Here is a 15,105-nt window from a genome sequence, read left to right on the forward strand (position 1 = left end):
GGAGGAAGGGGCTAAATTTTAGCCTGGGCTAAAGTTTAACCCCCTCAAATACAGTGCTAAACTTTAGCCCTTTGGGGTGTTTGGGAAGGAGGCTAAAATTTAGCACATGTGTTGACAAAAGACTCATTTACCCTGCTTTCTCTCTCTCCTTTACCCCTCCTCTTCCTTCTCAACTCCTCTACGCCGTCCGCGAGATCTGCCACTGGTGGTCCTGGTGCTTGCTGATTCTCGCGCTCCGAGTGTGCCGAGGTGCAGACGGGGCTCGCGCCCTGCTACCGCTACACCGCGACAGAGGAGAGAGAAGGGCGTGGGGGCAGCTGGAGCGGAAGCGGATCCAGGCGGAGGTGGCTTGTGCGGCGGGGCCCGACGGATGCGGCAGCGGGGGCTGGTCGGAGGTGGTGGAGCCGGCGGAGGCCTCGGGGGCCGGCTGGAGGCGGCGGGACCGGCGGAGGCCGCCCCGAGACGGCGGGGGTCGGCCGGAGGCGGTGGAGCCGGCGGAGGCCGCGGGGGCCGGCTGGAGGCGGCGGGATCGGCGGAGGCTGCCCCGAGGCGGCGGGGGCTGGCCGGAGGCAGCGAAGGTCGCGGAGGCGGCAGGGGTGTCGCGGGGGAGAAGGGTGTCGCGTGGAGAGGAGAGAGGAAAGGGGGGTAGGGGTGGAAAATGGTCCTGGGGGACCACTTTTAGCCCCCTTTAGTCCATTTTAGCACCCCTTGGAGGGGCTAATGGATTATGGGGGCCTAAAATTTAGCCCCTCCATTTTAGCCCTCTTGTTTGGCATGGAGGGGCTAAAATCTGGCTAAAATGGGAGGGCTAAAGTTTAGCCCCCCCTCCCAAACACCCCCTATATAAACTGGATTATGATCTAAAGATAGCAGGGTAAAAAGTCATCATGGGACCACATATTGAAAGAGACATTTAGGCGAGAAAATATTAGATTGATTATACAGGAGCACAGGCTACAACCATATATAGGCCTGGGGGACTAGGCGTAGGGGTAGCCCCTTGACTCACTAGAGCCGGCGGCACCCACAGACGGGCTGCCTGCCAGCTCATACACGTAGCAGGGCCCGTAGGCCCACTAGTGTACATACAGGTAAATACAATCTAACACCCCCCAAGTCGGAACGTCAGCGCAGCGAACGTTTAGACTGGACCTAAACTCAGTGAACACTGAAGACGGTAGTCCTTTGGTGAAGATGTCGGCGAACTGTGAGGACGTCGGTACGTGAAGGACGCGGACGTCGCCAAGAGACACGCGTTCCCGAACGAAGTGCAGATCAATCTCCACATGCTTGGTGCACTGGTGATGGACCGGATTAGATTCCATGTACACCGAGCTGAGCTGATGGTGGGGCGCCCAACTCGAGCAAGAGTTGACGGAGCCAGGTAGCCTCAGCGATGGAGTTGGCGACAGCATGATACTCGGCCTCAGCACTGGAGCAAGAAACAGTGTGCTGGCGTTTGGAGGACCAAGATACCAGATTATCGTGAAGAAAACCGCGTAGCCGGAGGTGGATCGACGAGTGTCTGGACAACCTGCCCAATCAGCATTGGAGTAGACCACAAGCTCGGAGGAGGAGGACGGCCGAATATGGAGACACAGAGTAGCAGTGCCACGAAGATAGCGCAGGATGCGCTTGAGAGCAACCAGGTGGCGCTCCCGAGGATCGTGCATATGCAAACAGATCTGCTGAACGGCATAAGCGATATCCTGTCGGGTGAAAGTCAGGTACTGCAGTGCACCAGCGAGACTGCGATAGGCAGTGGCGTCCTGGATAGGAGGTCCGGCATCAGCTTATAGCTTGGCGCAGGTGTCACGGGGGTGGCGCAAGTCTTGCAATCAGACATATTGGCACGCTTCAAAATATCCAGGGTGTACAGATGCTGAGACAGAAACATACCGCTGGCGGTGCGCTGAACATGAACACCGAGAAAGTGATGAAGATTACCCAGATCTGACATAGAAAACTCCCGCTGCAAAGCTACAATAGAGCGCTGAAGAAGACCGGGAGTAGAGGCAGTGAGGACAATATCATCAACATATAAAAGTAAATAAATGATGTCTGTGCCTCGGCGATAGATGAATAGCAAAGTATCCGACTTGGCCTCATGAAACCCAAGTGATAGCAAATAGGAAGCAAACTGACTATTCCAAGCGCGCGAAGCCTGTTTAAGGCCATAGAGGGATTTGTTGAGCTTGCAAACAAAACCCGAACGAGCTGGATCCTCAAAACCAGAGGGCTGAGTGCAGTACACAATTTCAGACAAAGTCCCATATAGAAAAGTATTCTTAACATCCAACTGATGAATTGGCCACTGTCAGGAGAGGGCTAGAGATAGGACGGTGCGAACGGTGGCTGGCTTTACAACCGGGCTGAAAGTTTCATTGTAGTCGATGCCAGGACGCTGTGTGAAACCCTGAAGTACCCAACGTGCCTTGTACCTTTCCAGTGAACCATCAGCATGGAATTTGTGTTTGAACACCCATTTACCTGTGATAATGTTAGCTCCAGGAGGACGAGGCATCAAGTCCCAGGTGTGATTCCGAAGCAAAGCATCATGCTCCTCCTACATAGTTGACCACCAATGAGGATCAACAAGAGCGCTCCGAAAGGAGGTGGGCACCAGCGACAACGCGACGGTGTGAAGTAGAGTCAGGAAGTGATGGCCGAGCTTGGACCGAGTCTGCATAGGGTGCTTATTTACCGCTAGAGGGCATGGCACAGCACCCTTCGGCAGAGGGGCGGGCGGATTGACGAGAGTAGGTGCTGGAGCACGCGACGGCCCACGGATGTTCGGCGTGGTCGGGGTTGGGGCGCCAGGCGCGGTCGGGGTCGGGGTGGTTGGGGCGGCGTCCAACGGCCCCCAACGCGTCGACAGTCCATGGGTGCCAGGCGCGGTCGGGGTCGAGGCGGTCGGGGTGGCGTCCAGTGTCCCCCAACGCGTCAACAATCCATGGGCGCCAGGCACAGTCGCGGTTAGGGTGGTCGGGGCGGTGTCCAGTGTCCCCCAATGCGTCGATGGTCCACGGGCGCCAGGCGCGGTCGGGGTCGGGGCGGCGTCCAGCGTCCCCCAATGCAGCGACGGTCCATGGGCACCAGGCGCGGTCAGGGTCGGGACGGTCGGGGCAGCGCCAAAAACCGGCGCAGGACGGGAAACTAGCGCACGGGCCCGCGCAGGCGGCACCCAGGGAGCGGCAGGGGCCGGCGCGGCATCGCTAGAAGCTGGCGCGGGCCGGCGATGTGCTGGACGGGGAGGAACCTGCACATGGAGAAAATGGTGACAGACTAGCAGAAGTCGGCACCGGATCAGTAGAATCGTCCAGGAAGTCGAACGCCGTAGGTGAAGGTGTAAAGGTCGCGGAAGCGAACAGACTCATCGAAGACGACATGCCAAGAGATGATGAGACGATTCGAAGAGAGGTCAAGGCAGCGGTATCCCTTGTGATGCGCCGAATAGCCGAGGAAGACACACAGTGTGGAGTGAGGTGCGAGCTTGTGCGTGGCTGTGGCGGATAGGTTGGGGTAGCATGCTGACCCGAAGACTCTAAGGTGGTCGTACGTGGGTTCGGAACCGAAAAGTGCAAGGTGTAGTGTACAAAACTGAAGAGTCGAAGTGGGTAGGATGTTGAGGAGGTGGGTGGCGGTGTGGAGGGCCTCAACCCAGTAGGATGAAGGGGCACTAGCCTGGAAGAGGAGGGTCCGAATGACGTTGTTGATGGAGCAGATCATACGCTCAGTGTGGCCGTTCTGGGAGGAGGTGTAGGGGCACGGCATGCGAAGGTGAACTCCATGGGAGAGGAAAAATGTGTGCGTGCTAGAGTTATCGAACTCACGACTGTTGTCGCACTAAACAGCCTTGATGGTGGTGCCGAACTAGGTGGAGATAAAAAGCGAAAAAGTTAGACAACGTGGAGAACGTGTCAGACTTAAGACGCAAAGGAAAAGTTCACAAGTAGTGTGAGCAATCATCGAGGATGACAAGATAGTACTTGTAACCAGAAATACTAAGAACAGGAGATATCCATAAATCACAATGTATAATGTCAAACTTATGAGACGCTCGAGAAGTGGACATAGCAAAAGGTAGGCGAACATGTTTGCCTAACTGACACGCATGACATAAGGAGGCGCTTGGTGAGGGAGTAGCAGCAATCGATGACTGGGCGAGTCTGGAGAGTATGGCGGCGCCAGGGTGACCAAGATGCCGGTGCCAGACAAACGCGGAGGGAGGCCCGACCTGGAGAGCGGTGGCAGCATGGAGGTGCAGCGGGTACAGGGGTCCGGAGCTATTACACCAAACGATCTCTCTCCGGGATGGAAGATCCTTCACAGAACAGCCAGCGGGATCAAACTCTACAGAAACATTATTGTCAGTAGTGAACTGGTGCACAGATATAAGATTCTTAATAATGTGGGGGGAAACCAAAACATTGTTAAGACGAAAAAGACTAGGAAGATGTGCAGTGCTAGTGAGAGAGACGGGAAGCAACGTGCCGTTGCCGATAAGGTTAGATTAGATTGATTATACAGGAGCACAGGCTACAACCATATATAGGCCTGGGGGACCACGCGCAGGGGCAGCTAGGGTTCCTTGACTCACTAGGGCCAACGGCGCCCACAGGCGAGCTGCCTCATACATGTAGCAGGACCTGTAGGCCCACTAGTGTACATACAGGTAAATACAATCTAACATATATAATCTGAAATAAGCTACCTAACACTAATTTATTTGAGATTATTTATGGTCCAATGTGGTCCCAAGTTGATCTTTTACCATAGTACCCATGATCCATAATTCTGCATATATAATATAGATGTATTATAATATCAAACAAATAGGGCCTTTTTAATTTCAAGATTGTTACGTCGAGTTGATACAAAATTCTTGAAATACTCCTAATCTCTGCATATCTAGGATGCACATTGCCTTACAAAAAGAGACACAAAGAAACCGGCACACGAATGTCACTCAATTCGGCGACTAGACTGCCACCTACGTGTGAAAAAGCTCCTTGGTCACCTGCGCCGAGCATTGTGATGCCGCAAAAACATATGGTGCAATGACACTTGATGAAACAGTTCCTTGTTATGAACATAAGCCATTGTGACCGTAACAAACGATGCCTAATAAACAGAATGAGTTAAGGATCGAAGCAAGCGCAACATGGACATCTTGTTGCTGGCCACTCTGGCCAGCATGTTGCTTGGCTTAGGCTCCTTTTGGTTGGGTTTTCCAACCTGCTTTTATTTTTTAAAAGTCAAAAGCTAACTAAAGGATCTAAAAGCCACATATGCTTTAGATCAAAAGCTGCTTTTGCTCTAGTACAAAACTAAAAGCACCTTCCCCCTACTTTCAGCTACTTTTGGGGCAAAAAATTACCCACCTGCCACTACTTATAAAAGATATCGGTTATAAAAGATATCGGTTCGTTCTTTTTTTTCTTCTTCGTTTTCTATTTGCATCCGTCGTGTGTGGGCTCTCGAGCAGCAGCAAAGGAAGCTGGCGAGCGCGAGCCAGCAGAGGAAGCTTCGTCACGGCTATCGTTGGGCGCAACCACCACCGCGGGCGCGGGCGCTGCTGTGGGCACGGGCTCCGCCGCCAGGCGTGACCGCCGCCATGGGTGAGAGCTCCGCCGTGGGGTGGATTGGCCAGCGGGAGGAAGAAGAAGGGGACCCGCTCGTCAGTGAGAGAGCGAGGGAGAAAGTTGAGTGGGGTGGACTGTGGATGACATGCAGGATCCACTCGATAGTTTATTCAAAAGACACAGCACATCAACCAAACGGCCTTGTGATTTTTCCACAGCTACTTTCCACAACTGCTTTTCCACAGCCCACAGCTCACGACAGTTTTTTTTTAAATCACAGTTCAACCAAACAGACCCTTAGCCCACTCGACCCGACATAGTTAGTGAAGGACTGCACGACGGCGCAACCATCCGTGACAAAATTCTATAGAGCTAAGTGGGGCACATGCCCCAACTCAAATTTGGATTTCTAAGGATTTAAATCTCACTTCGAGAAAAGCTACAAAGCCGTATACTTTGGCACACGCTCACTTAATTTTCAAGCTAGGTTCGTCCCATCACGCACCATGAAACTAAAAGCATGGCATGTTGCGCAAGATGGAATTTTAGCTTGGTTTGTAGCTAGCAACATTATTTCCATACATGTTTGTGTATATCAATCAATTGTGTTTCTCATGCATCTGAGTCACTCCCGGTGTAGCTACGGGAACACTAACACTTGCGCTGACCAAAACTCGCTCGAACATGAATTCTTCACATATGCATGTGGCCACATGAACTATCTGTATCATTTATTTTGAGATCAACGGTGAGATGAATCATGTATGTAGATGAAAAATTCAACAGTTTGATGAATATTATGTAAGAGGAATGAAGGGCAAGAAAGCTTGTGGAGCCACATTTTCCACACTCCCTCACAACAATTCCATTTTCACACATCTCCTACCATGCTACTCCATCTAACTACTCTATGTGCGACGTGCATACACACCGCCGCCCATGGCTATCTCCAGGAATCCGTGCTTCTCTCTCCCCGTTTCTTACAGAGCTCGAGTTCCTGTAGCCATGCATAGCCATTAGCCACACACCTTTGATCTCGTATAATGATGCACACGAAATTACGCAAAACCCACTACGCTTGTGGCGCGCTCGGTGGTTATTCGATCGATCTCATCAGCCGTTTGATCAGATCCGTCAGACGGTCACTGTGACAGGCAGTTCCAGAAGGATTGCTCGATGCGCGCGAAGCTGTCGTCGATGTCGTACATGGAGCACGCGAACGCTTCCTCCGCCGCCCCCGCCGCGCCGTACATCTCCTCTCCGATCTCGCCCTCCTCGTCCGGCCGCCCGAGAGGCTCCTCGTGCTCGACTTTGGCGTCGAGGACGACGTCCGATACCGCCGCGCCATGGTCCCCGGGCACGTGCTGCTGCTGCTGCGCGGCGCCGGCGTTCCGCGCCACGAGCTCCTGAAACACCGAAGACCGCAGCAGCAGGCTGAGCGCGGTGGTCGACGAGGACGGGGATGGCCTCCCGCACACGGCCGTCGGGCTGGGCCCGGCGGCGTAGACGGAGCCGACGTCGTCGAGGCCGGAGAACGAGGACGCGCCCTGCTGCGCCGCCGCGAGGTGGCCGCGGTAGAGGTCGACGTCGACCTGCAGCATGCCCGCCGCGGCGCCGGCGTGCGGGTGCTGCAGGAGGCCGCCAGCGGCCTGGAGGCACAGCGACGGCGGTATGTTTGGCTTGACGCCGGACGTCGGGGTGCCGCCGTCGTCGCCGGCGGCAGCGGCGGGCTTGAGCCAGCGGATGTAGGTGCTGAGGTCGAAGTTGGTGACGGCGTTGATGCCGCGGTACTCGATGGCGGCGATGTCGTAGGCCCGCGCCGCCTCCTCCTGCGTGCTGTACGTGCCCAGGTACAGGTACTTGTTGCCGAACACCCGCCCGATCCGGGCCTCCCATCTGCCGTTGTGGTGGTGCCTGCGACCGACGACCCAAAATCACTAGGTTTTTAGCCATGCCAACGATCAGAATTCAGAAGTTGCATCGGCGGCTAGATCAGACAAGCTGTCCATAATCGATCCGTGCGTACCGTGCGACGCCTCTGTACTTGGAAACTCCGCGAGAGAAGCCGTTGCTCTTCCTGCTTGGAACAGGTCAGCAAAAAAAAAAATTTGGATCATTCAGTCTTGGATTTTTGTTCATTTCACTGGTTTCTGAAAGGACGAAACATTTCCCAGAAAAGAAAATTCTTGGTGCGTAGGGTTTTGTATGCTCACCTTCTTATTGAGGCCAGGTACTCTTCCTTGGACACGTTCTGCATCACTTTGAGCTCTTTCTCGTAGTCCACTACCTGACGGATATAGGAAAAAGGATAAGTTCATCATGCTCTTAAAAGTATTTCATTTCATGATCTATTCATTCAATCAAGTGTGGCGCATACAGTTGCACATGACATGATTCATATGAACATGCAAAAAAAAGTTCTGTAAAAAGACGTTGTCGGATTTGCAACAGTTCCTGTGCTGGACAGCGAACCACAACACGGCGCTTGCATCCCTACGGCGCACAGGCGCAACTACAGTCAACAAACAGTCTACCAGTTATTGAGTCCAACAGTTAAGAGTACAGATCTTGCATTGGTGATCTAGGACAATATGGTAATTATCTAAAATTTTAACACAATTACTCTTCTTCTTATGTGTTTCATGGAGGGCTAACACGTATCATACTAGTGACTTTGTGTTCCAAACTGCATCAACAAACATACCGGAAAGTTGGTGTAGGTGCTAGGTCCCCAGTACTTCAGTGCTGCCAGATCATATGCCCTTGCTGCAGCCTCTTCCTCGTTGTACGCTCCAAGGTAAACTGTTCAACATCGTGTCATGCACACACATACAACGTGAGAAACACATAGGCAGCTTGTTCATGCTCTAGCTCATTGGGTGGGTACCCTGTACGACGTACCTTGCTTTCCTTTCTTCTTCTGCGTAGGGTTCCACGTCCCTTTGTCCCATAGGTGAGCTTCGAATCTGCCCGTCCAACGATGCCTGATTGCAACAACGTTCCAACACACGTTCAGATCGACATGGAAACCTACAGCTTGTGTAGTTGTAGTCAGATGTGTAAATGAGCACATGGAGTTTAGCCGTTTACCTGCTTACGCCTCTGAACCTTGAGCTCCTCTTGGCCGCATTGCTACCCGCCGCCTTGTCGCCACCGGCGGCCTCCTCCTTGCCGTTGCTCACCGTCACCACCGACGACGGCTCCCTCTTCCTCCTCTTCACGCTCTTCACAACACCATCTCTGGCGCCGCCGGTCATCATCGCCGGTGCCGCCCTCGGGGTAGCACCGCAGTACAGTCCCTGCCCTCCTCCTATGCCGTGGAGCTCATCCTTCACTAGGCCGCTGTAGGTTTCCATGCCGATGAGACAGCAAGAAGGATTTGGCTCTAGTTTCGCAGCTGCAGCGAAGCTGGGCATTTGGCTTTGGAACCAAAGGGAGGTAACTACGACGATCGTGTGAACGTTTATATGCAGCCAGGGAACAGATGGCAGGGCTGGCGTTCGCCCTTGTTTCCATCTATGCGATGAAAACGACAGGAGGGCGGCGAAGTTCTCGGTGCCAGGCGCCTTGTCCCGTTCTGGTCTTGACAGCAGCTTACGCACCCGTGCATTGTGTTGCCACTGCATACATGGCACAGCTTTATTGGCCGGCGAAAATTAATCCATCTCTAGAATAATGCAAAAGTACACACATGGTATGTGGTTTCTTGTGGAAGAAATAATCAATGACATATGATGGTTTTCCCTTCAAATTAAAGAACTGTTGGTAAATCCATTTGGATGATATGCATGACTAATATATAATATTGGCCAGAAAACCTCCTTGCAGGTACAACCTGCACTATATATCTTGTGGAAAACTAATAAATGACCTGTGGATTTCTCTTCAAAAAAGTGTTGGTAAATTCATTTTGATGATACAGCCAACACTTATATTGGGATTTGGGGAAACTCAATTGAATGCATGCATAGTGTAAAGTTGTTTATTTAGGGCTGCATAATGTAATTATATTTACATACATATTAAACAGAAGCTGTATTTTCATTTACCAGCCAGGCATAAATTACCAAAGCATTAACAATGCAGAGCATATGCTACATTCTGGATGAGAGTTAGATTCTTTTTTTAGTTGTGCCAATGGAATCGAACTGGTTAGTTCTATAATGGTCATTACTGTTATAATGCAATGCAAGCCTCTATTAGTAATTAACCATACATAGTAACTATATTTAGTTCTAGAAAGTTCATTATTATTCAATATGCAAGCCCCTCATAAATAGTTAATGCTTGACCAGACATAGTAAATCATATTAAAATTCTGCAAGCATAGTTGAGGACGAGCAACATCTGAAGATGAGAACCGCAAGCTGTAAAAGAGAGGGACTTGCATGATTGGCCTCGCCCACTCAGAAATATACCATCTCTTTCAAGACCATGATAAGATCAAGGCACTCGTATATTCTTTATATTGTCTCATTACTTGTCCTTGTGAAGGAATACTGTACTTGTTGCACTGCTACCATACGTTTTCGCAGAAACTTTCACCGCATCTCCCTGCCCTTTTCAGCGCGTATGCATGCTGTACACATCAAACCCCGTGTGTGCACCGACGACTATGCCCGTTATACGCGTGTTGCAGCCCATTGGTGTGTGCTCTGGATTGGAGAAGTTGTGTTCTTCGTCTAGTTTTCCTATTTATGAAAGCAACCGATAGCTAGTGGTTATTTCAGTTTTTTTTTTGTTTTTCACATCGGTGGTAGAACAATGAGTGGCTTTAATTTTGACATCTCACCAATTTTGTTGACACATTTGAGATCCTTAAATTTTCATGAATATTCAATCTTTGTTGTATACACCAGATGTATTAATTACAATTTTTTTTGGTTATGCAGTGCATTATTTTGCCTCACTGAAATCCGTTGAACATAATAATTAGGAAGATAGATAAACTCAAATTAGGGATCAGATGTATTCTGCCTGGCCATCCGACATAGCATGATGATAATCCATTGTACGAGAGTTCAGTAAAATCCAGTTTCACACACCCACCGGATTTCAAAGACAATGACATTCTTTCTTTCAGAATATAAATTGCTCCCGGCAGGCGCTGAACATGACCACATGAAAACGATGGCAACATACTTCTCAATTCTCATACGGTATGCGTGTGCTCACCAGACTATCATGAACATCCCCCAAACCGTTAAAAAGGACTGAAAAAGAACATTCTCCATCTCTGGCGTATTCTGTGGCATGCACTCAAATCTCAGGGAACACCTTGAGCTGGACAAATCAGGACGTAACCCATCTTCTAATGAACATTGAGCTAGCAGCGCCTAGGGACGCATATCCGACAGACGACAAACTAACCTTAGTTTTTATTAGACACACCAAATTATTAACAATTAGCTAGCATATGCAGCTCCATTTTCGTCGCTGCTGAAAGCCTGAAACTGAAGGCGTCTACTGGAATCTGTCTTTCTTCCTCATTATGTACAGTAGGATAGAGTATATGCAAAGACCAGGTATAGCAGGCTGGCAGACACAGGTTGGAATTCTGATCTCTGAAGAATTGCAACTGGTAATCCTAATTTGACCTGCAGCTGCAGTGAAGTCGGCAGCAGGCAGAGGCAAGGAGGGGGGCGGCGACAAAACTGGGGAGAGCATCGGCGGCCTTGGGTTCTTCGCAGGGCTTCGTTCCTGCCGAGCGCGCGTCGCACGAATCCTTGACTCCACCTTATTTTAGGGAAAAGCTAACCAACACTCGAGCGTTATTTCAGCTACGTCCAGCACCCGATTTTTACTCCATGCAGAGTACAGTGTCACTCATCACCTTTTTCTAAAAAAAAATAAACCAGTTTTTAAGAGAAGATGGCTGATGGACAGACAGACAGACAGGCCGAATGCAGCGAGTGCGATGGCGGCACCACGCTCACTCACTGGGGTGGGCCATGTAAGAATAGGCCCAAGGCCAATAACGTAACGGCCCGGGAGCCCGACTTGCCGAAGCCTCACCGGTCACTGACCACCACCACAGGATAAACCCCTTCGCCGGTTGGCACCCCACCCGTCCGCGCCGTCGTCACCTCGTCCGCAACCCGTTCGGCGATATGCCGCCGCCGGCGCCGCTCTTCCTCTCGCTCCCCTCGCCTCCCCCGCCGCTCCTGCCCGTCCACCACCACCCCAAGGCCCCGCAAGCCCTTTCCCTAGCCCCGCCGCTCGCCTCCTCCAGGAAGGCCGCCCTCCCCGCGTGCCCCGTCGCCTCCTCGCGCCACTCGGACTACTTCGACCCGCGGGCCCCGCCGCCGCCTCCGCCGCCGCGCGGGGACGGCGGGTACGGGCGCCCGCCCAACGGCGCGCACGAGGGGAGGGTGTTCACCAGCTACAGCATCTACAAGGGCAAGGCCGCGCTGTCCTTCGACCCCAGGCCGCCGCAGTTCGTGCCGCTCGATGTAGGTAGAAGGGGCATCTTTGGTGCTGTCTGTGTGCAATTGCCATTTTTTTCTTACTCCTGTTGCTTTAATGGAACATTCCGTGCGTGTGCGAATTTGCAGTCTGGAGCGTACAAGGTAGCCAAGGAGGGGTTCGTGCTGCTGCAGTTCGCGCCAGCCGTGGCCACGCGCCAGTATGACTGGACGCGCAAGCAGGTACGCTCCAATTGGTTCAGGTTTTGCGTTCAACTTATCTTCTTCTTTTTAGTATATACCAAGTCACCAATTTGAGAAGCTACTGTATTGCTCATTTCATTAGATATGAGGAGATGACCTCTGGTACTTGTAGTGTATGTGTATCTACAACTTCTAGCTAAGTTAGAAGCTCAGTTTTGGAGCTGCCTGGATAGTTGCTGGTTTCTAAGCTTACCCTTGAAAGCTTGCATTAGTCTATTAAACAATGATACACTTTCTTTGTGACCTTTTATGGTTCCTATTGCTTATGTGCTGTATGTTCTAATAAAACTATAAAATGTGCTGTATGATTTTGTAAATTTCATAATAGGTCTGGTGACCACATATAGTGTTGCTTACACAAACATTGTTTGATGCGTTGCTTTACAGGTGTTCTCATTATCTGTGTGGGAGATAGGAACTCTGCTTACACTTGGTCCGACGGATTCATGCGAGTTCTTTCATGACCCTTTCAAGGGGCGGAGGTTGGTCTCAGTCAATGTATCGTATTATCTGAGTTCTTATCCTATTGAATCTTCCCTTACCCAGAGTTTTCAGAAAAGAAAAGGATGACAGGATGTGGATCATTTTAAACTTTGTTGCATTTTTGTTATTTTCCAAGCAATCACACATATCTTAGTATCTTATGTTATCTGTCTAGTGGCAATAGTATCAGCATCAAACTTCTTTAGTACTATCTGTGCCAATATGGTTTGAGGACTTATCATTGTTTCTTATAAATTCCATCTGCCCTATCTTATGCTTAAAAAGCATGACAATAGGACAACAAAAATCTTGCTAGCTAATGTAATCCCAGTTTCATTGTATATCTCTAATAAAGGTTGCTCAATGAGGCTTCCAGCTTTCCTTGATCAGATTGTGTATAGCATAGTATATCTATACTTTAAGCATCTTGACATTCTTAGGTTCCTCATATTTTTATTCTGTTATTTACTGTTTTGATATGGGTGCAACCTTGGTACTGTGCATCAAGAAAACCTTGTTCTTATTATCATTTCATCTTTTCATGAAAACAGTGAAGAAGGTAAGGTGCGTAAGGTTCTTAAGGTTGAGCCAACACCAGATGGCAATGGTCGCTTTTTCAACCTTAGTATGTAGTTTTCAACTCATTGTTTATATTTTGGTTTCATCAGGCTCTATGTTCACAAATTGATCTGATGATCATTATTGCTGCTAGGTGTCCAGAATCGTCTTCTCAACGTCGATGAGAGCATTTACATCCCTATAACCAAGGGAGAGTTTGCTGTCATTGTATCAACTTTCAATGTAAGTAGAATGTCCTGTTCAATGATCAATCCTCCTACAGGGCTTCTTTATAACTCGCAGTTTTTGTTTTTATAGTTTGAATAATTACATGTGTTCTAAACTTCTAGTTGGCTGAGTACTTTCCACTTGATTCTACTTCAGTTCTGGATATTATATCATGTTATAATGATTTGTCAATCTATTCTCCACTATGTTTTTGGCATGCAGTAATGGTTGAATTGTCCTGAACTCCTTATAACACATGAATTCGATTGCGTATGACTGCTGCATCATGTAGTCCAATACTCCGTTAGTCCTGCCACCTTTTCGGTTAAAGTTGATGTGCCACACTTCCATGGATATTGAATTTTTTAAAATCATGTTCATGACTTCAGGTCTACCATTTTAAAAGTCATGTCTAGCAGTCTAGGTCTACTTAAAAATAAGCTGAGCATTGGTTATGTTCTGAGTTTCCGAGTTAGTAGCATGCAACACCTACTTGCACAAGTTGCACTCATGAAAATGATACCTAATCATATTATTAAATGTGCAGTACATCATACCACACCTGATGGGCTGGAGCACATTTACAAGTTCTATCAAACCCGAGGATTCACGGTCGTACAACAGGCCACAGTCCACGCCTGAGTATGAGTGGCGAAGGTGACCGATGATGTGCACGAGGGAGATGGCTACAGCTCAAAGGGTGGAATCGATTGGTTTGGTGCATAATTCGGTTGGGTAATCTGTGAAGAATGCCTTTTGGGGTTTTACTGGCTTTGTTTCCTTTCTAGCAAAGCTGGACTTGGTAGCACCCCAGCTATTCAGAATTTCTCAGCTATGTAGAAAAGTTTCACGGGGCATGGCAATGGCATGGCCGCATGGGATGGGGGCCTTGTTTTGACTTTTGAGCAACAAAGCTCAGTTCTGACTAGGGGCTGCCGCAGCAGCAGATACCCCGTTGTTGATGTTGAGATGCTTAGCACACCAAAGCTGCGAAGGCTTCGTGTCAGTCTGCCCCTAACCCACAGTTCTTAGTGGTACAAACTGAGAAATGACTTGTCCTGCCACTGCCAGAAAAGGAATGACCTTCCATTCTTGAAATACTCACCTCAAGTTATTTGTAAATGTAGTGTTTGCTGCAATCTACTGCCTCGTTCCTTGATGGATGTTTTCCTTTTTCAAATTGTGCTGTGCGCTTCCGGTCCAAACCTGGCTATTTTGCCTAGTTTTCTTCAAATTGTGTGCTCAAAACAAAAAAAATCAATTACCTTCCACGCCTGGGCCTTAAATTCGGCTCGGCCCACAAGAGAATCGAATCCCGTGGCCCGTGGGCTGCCCATACTATCCTGCCCAGCGGGCCAGTGCGACGAGAACCTGCTAGAAACCTCCTGCAACTTTCCTTTCCACCGCCACAGCGCCGCCTGATTTGATCAGCCGACAGGCGACAGCCGAGTGCCCGAGTCCTCTCCCCCGCCGCCTTCTCCCTCCGAGTTCGCCGTCGGCCGCGCATCCCCATCTCGCAGCGCGCCGGCGCAGACCATCTGGTTGGTCAGGTCAGTCTCCTCACCTCCCCAAAGGCGGCGCCC

At 50.0% G+C, this 15,105-nt stretch overlaps 2 protein-coding genes across 3 annotated transcripts; one reads left to right on the forward strand and one right to left on the reverse strand.

Annotated features, from left to right (window-relative positions):
- Positions 1–6,727: 6,727 nt before the first annotated feature.
- LOC101762450 (AP2-like ethylene-responsive transcription factor AIL5) lies at positions 6,728–9,001 on the reverse strand. Its single transcript, XM_022825885.1, has 7 exons — positions 8,676–9,001; positions 8,487–8,569; positions 8,290–8,387; positions 7,799–7,872; positions 7,612–7,662; positions 7,205–7,499; positions 6,728–7,132 (listed from the first exon to the last, which is right to left on the reverse strand). Exons 1-7 carry the CDS (start codon positions 8,999–9,001, stop codon positions 6,728–6,730), a joined length of 1,332 nt encoding a protein of 443 aa, XP_022681620.1.
- A 2,626-nt stretch (positions 9,002–11,627) lies between these two features.
- On the forward strand, positions 11,628–14,681 carry LOC101764865 (single-stranded DNA-binding protein WHY1, chloroplastic). 2 transcript variants are annotated; one of them, XM_004964481.3, is made up of 6 exons: positions 11,628–12,037; positions 12,140–12,232; positions 12,641–12,735; positions 13,288–13,295; positions 13,449–13,537; positions 14,070–14,681. In XM_004964481.3, exons 1-6 carry the CDS (start codon positions 11,696–11,698, stop codon positions 14,181–14,183), a joined length of 741 nt encoding a protein of 246 aa, XP_004964538.1. In that variant the 5' UTR covers positions 11,628–11,695; the 3' UTR covers positions 14,184–14,681. The 2 variants fall into 2 exon arrangements, with proteins under 2 accessions (XP_004964538.1, XP_004964537.1); XM_004964480.3 differs by having other exon boundaries at positions 11,631–12,037; positions 13,288–13,361.
- Positions 14,682–15,105: the final 424 nt, after the last annotated feature.

The sequence above is a fragment of the Setaria italica genome, chromosome IV, assembly GCF_000263155.2.
Source record: "Setaria italica strain Yugu1 chromosome IV, Setaria_italica_v2.0, whole genome shotgun sequence".
NCBI classification, from domain to species: domain Eukaryota; kingdom Viridiplantae; phylum Streptophyta; class Magnoliopsida; order Poales; family Poaceae; genus Setaria; species Setaria italica.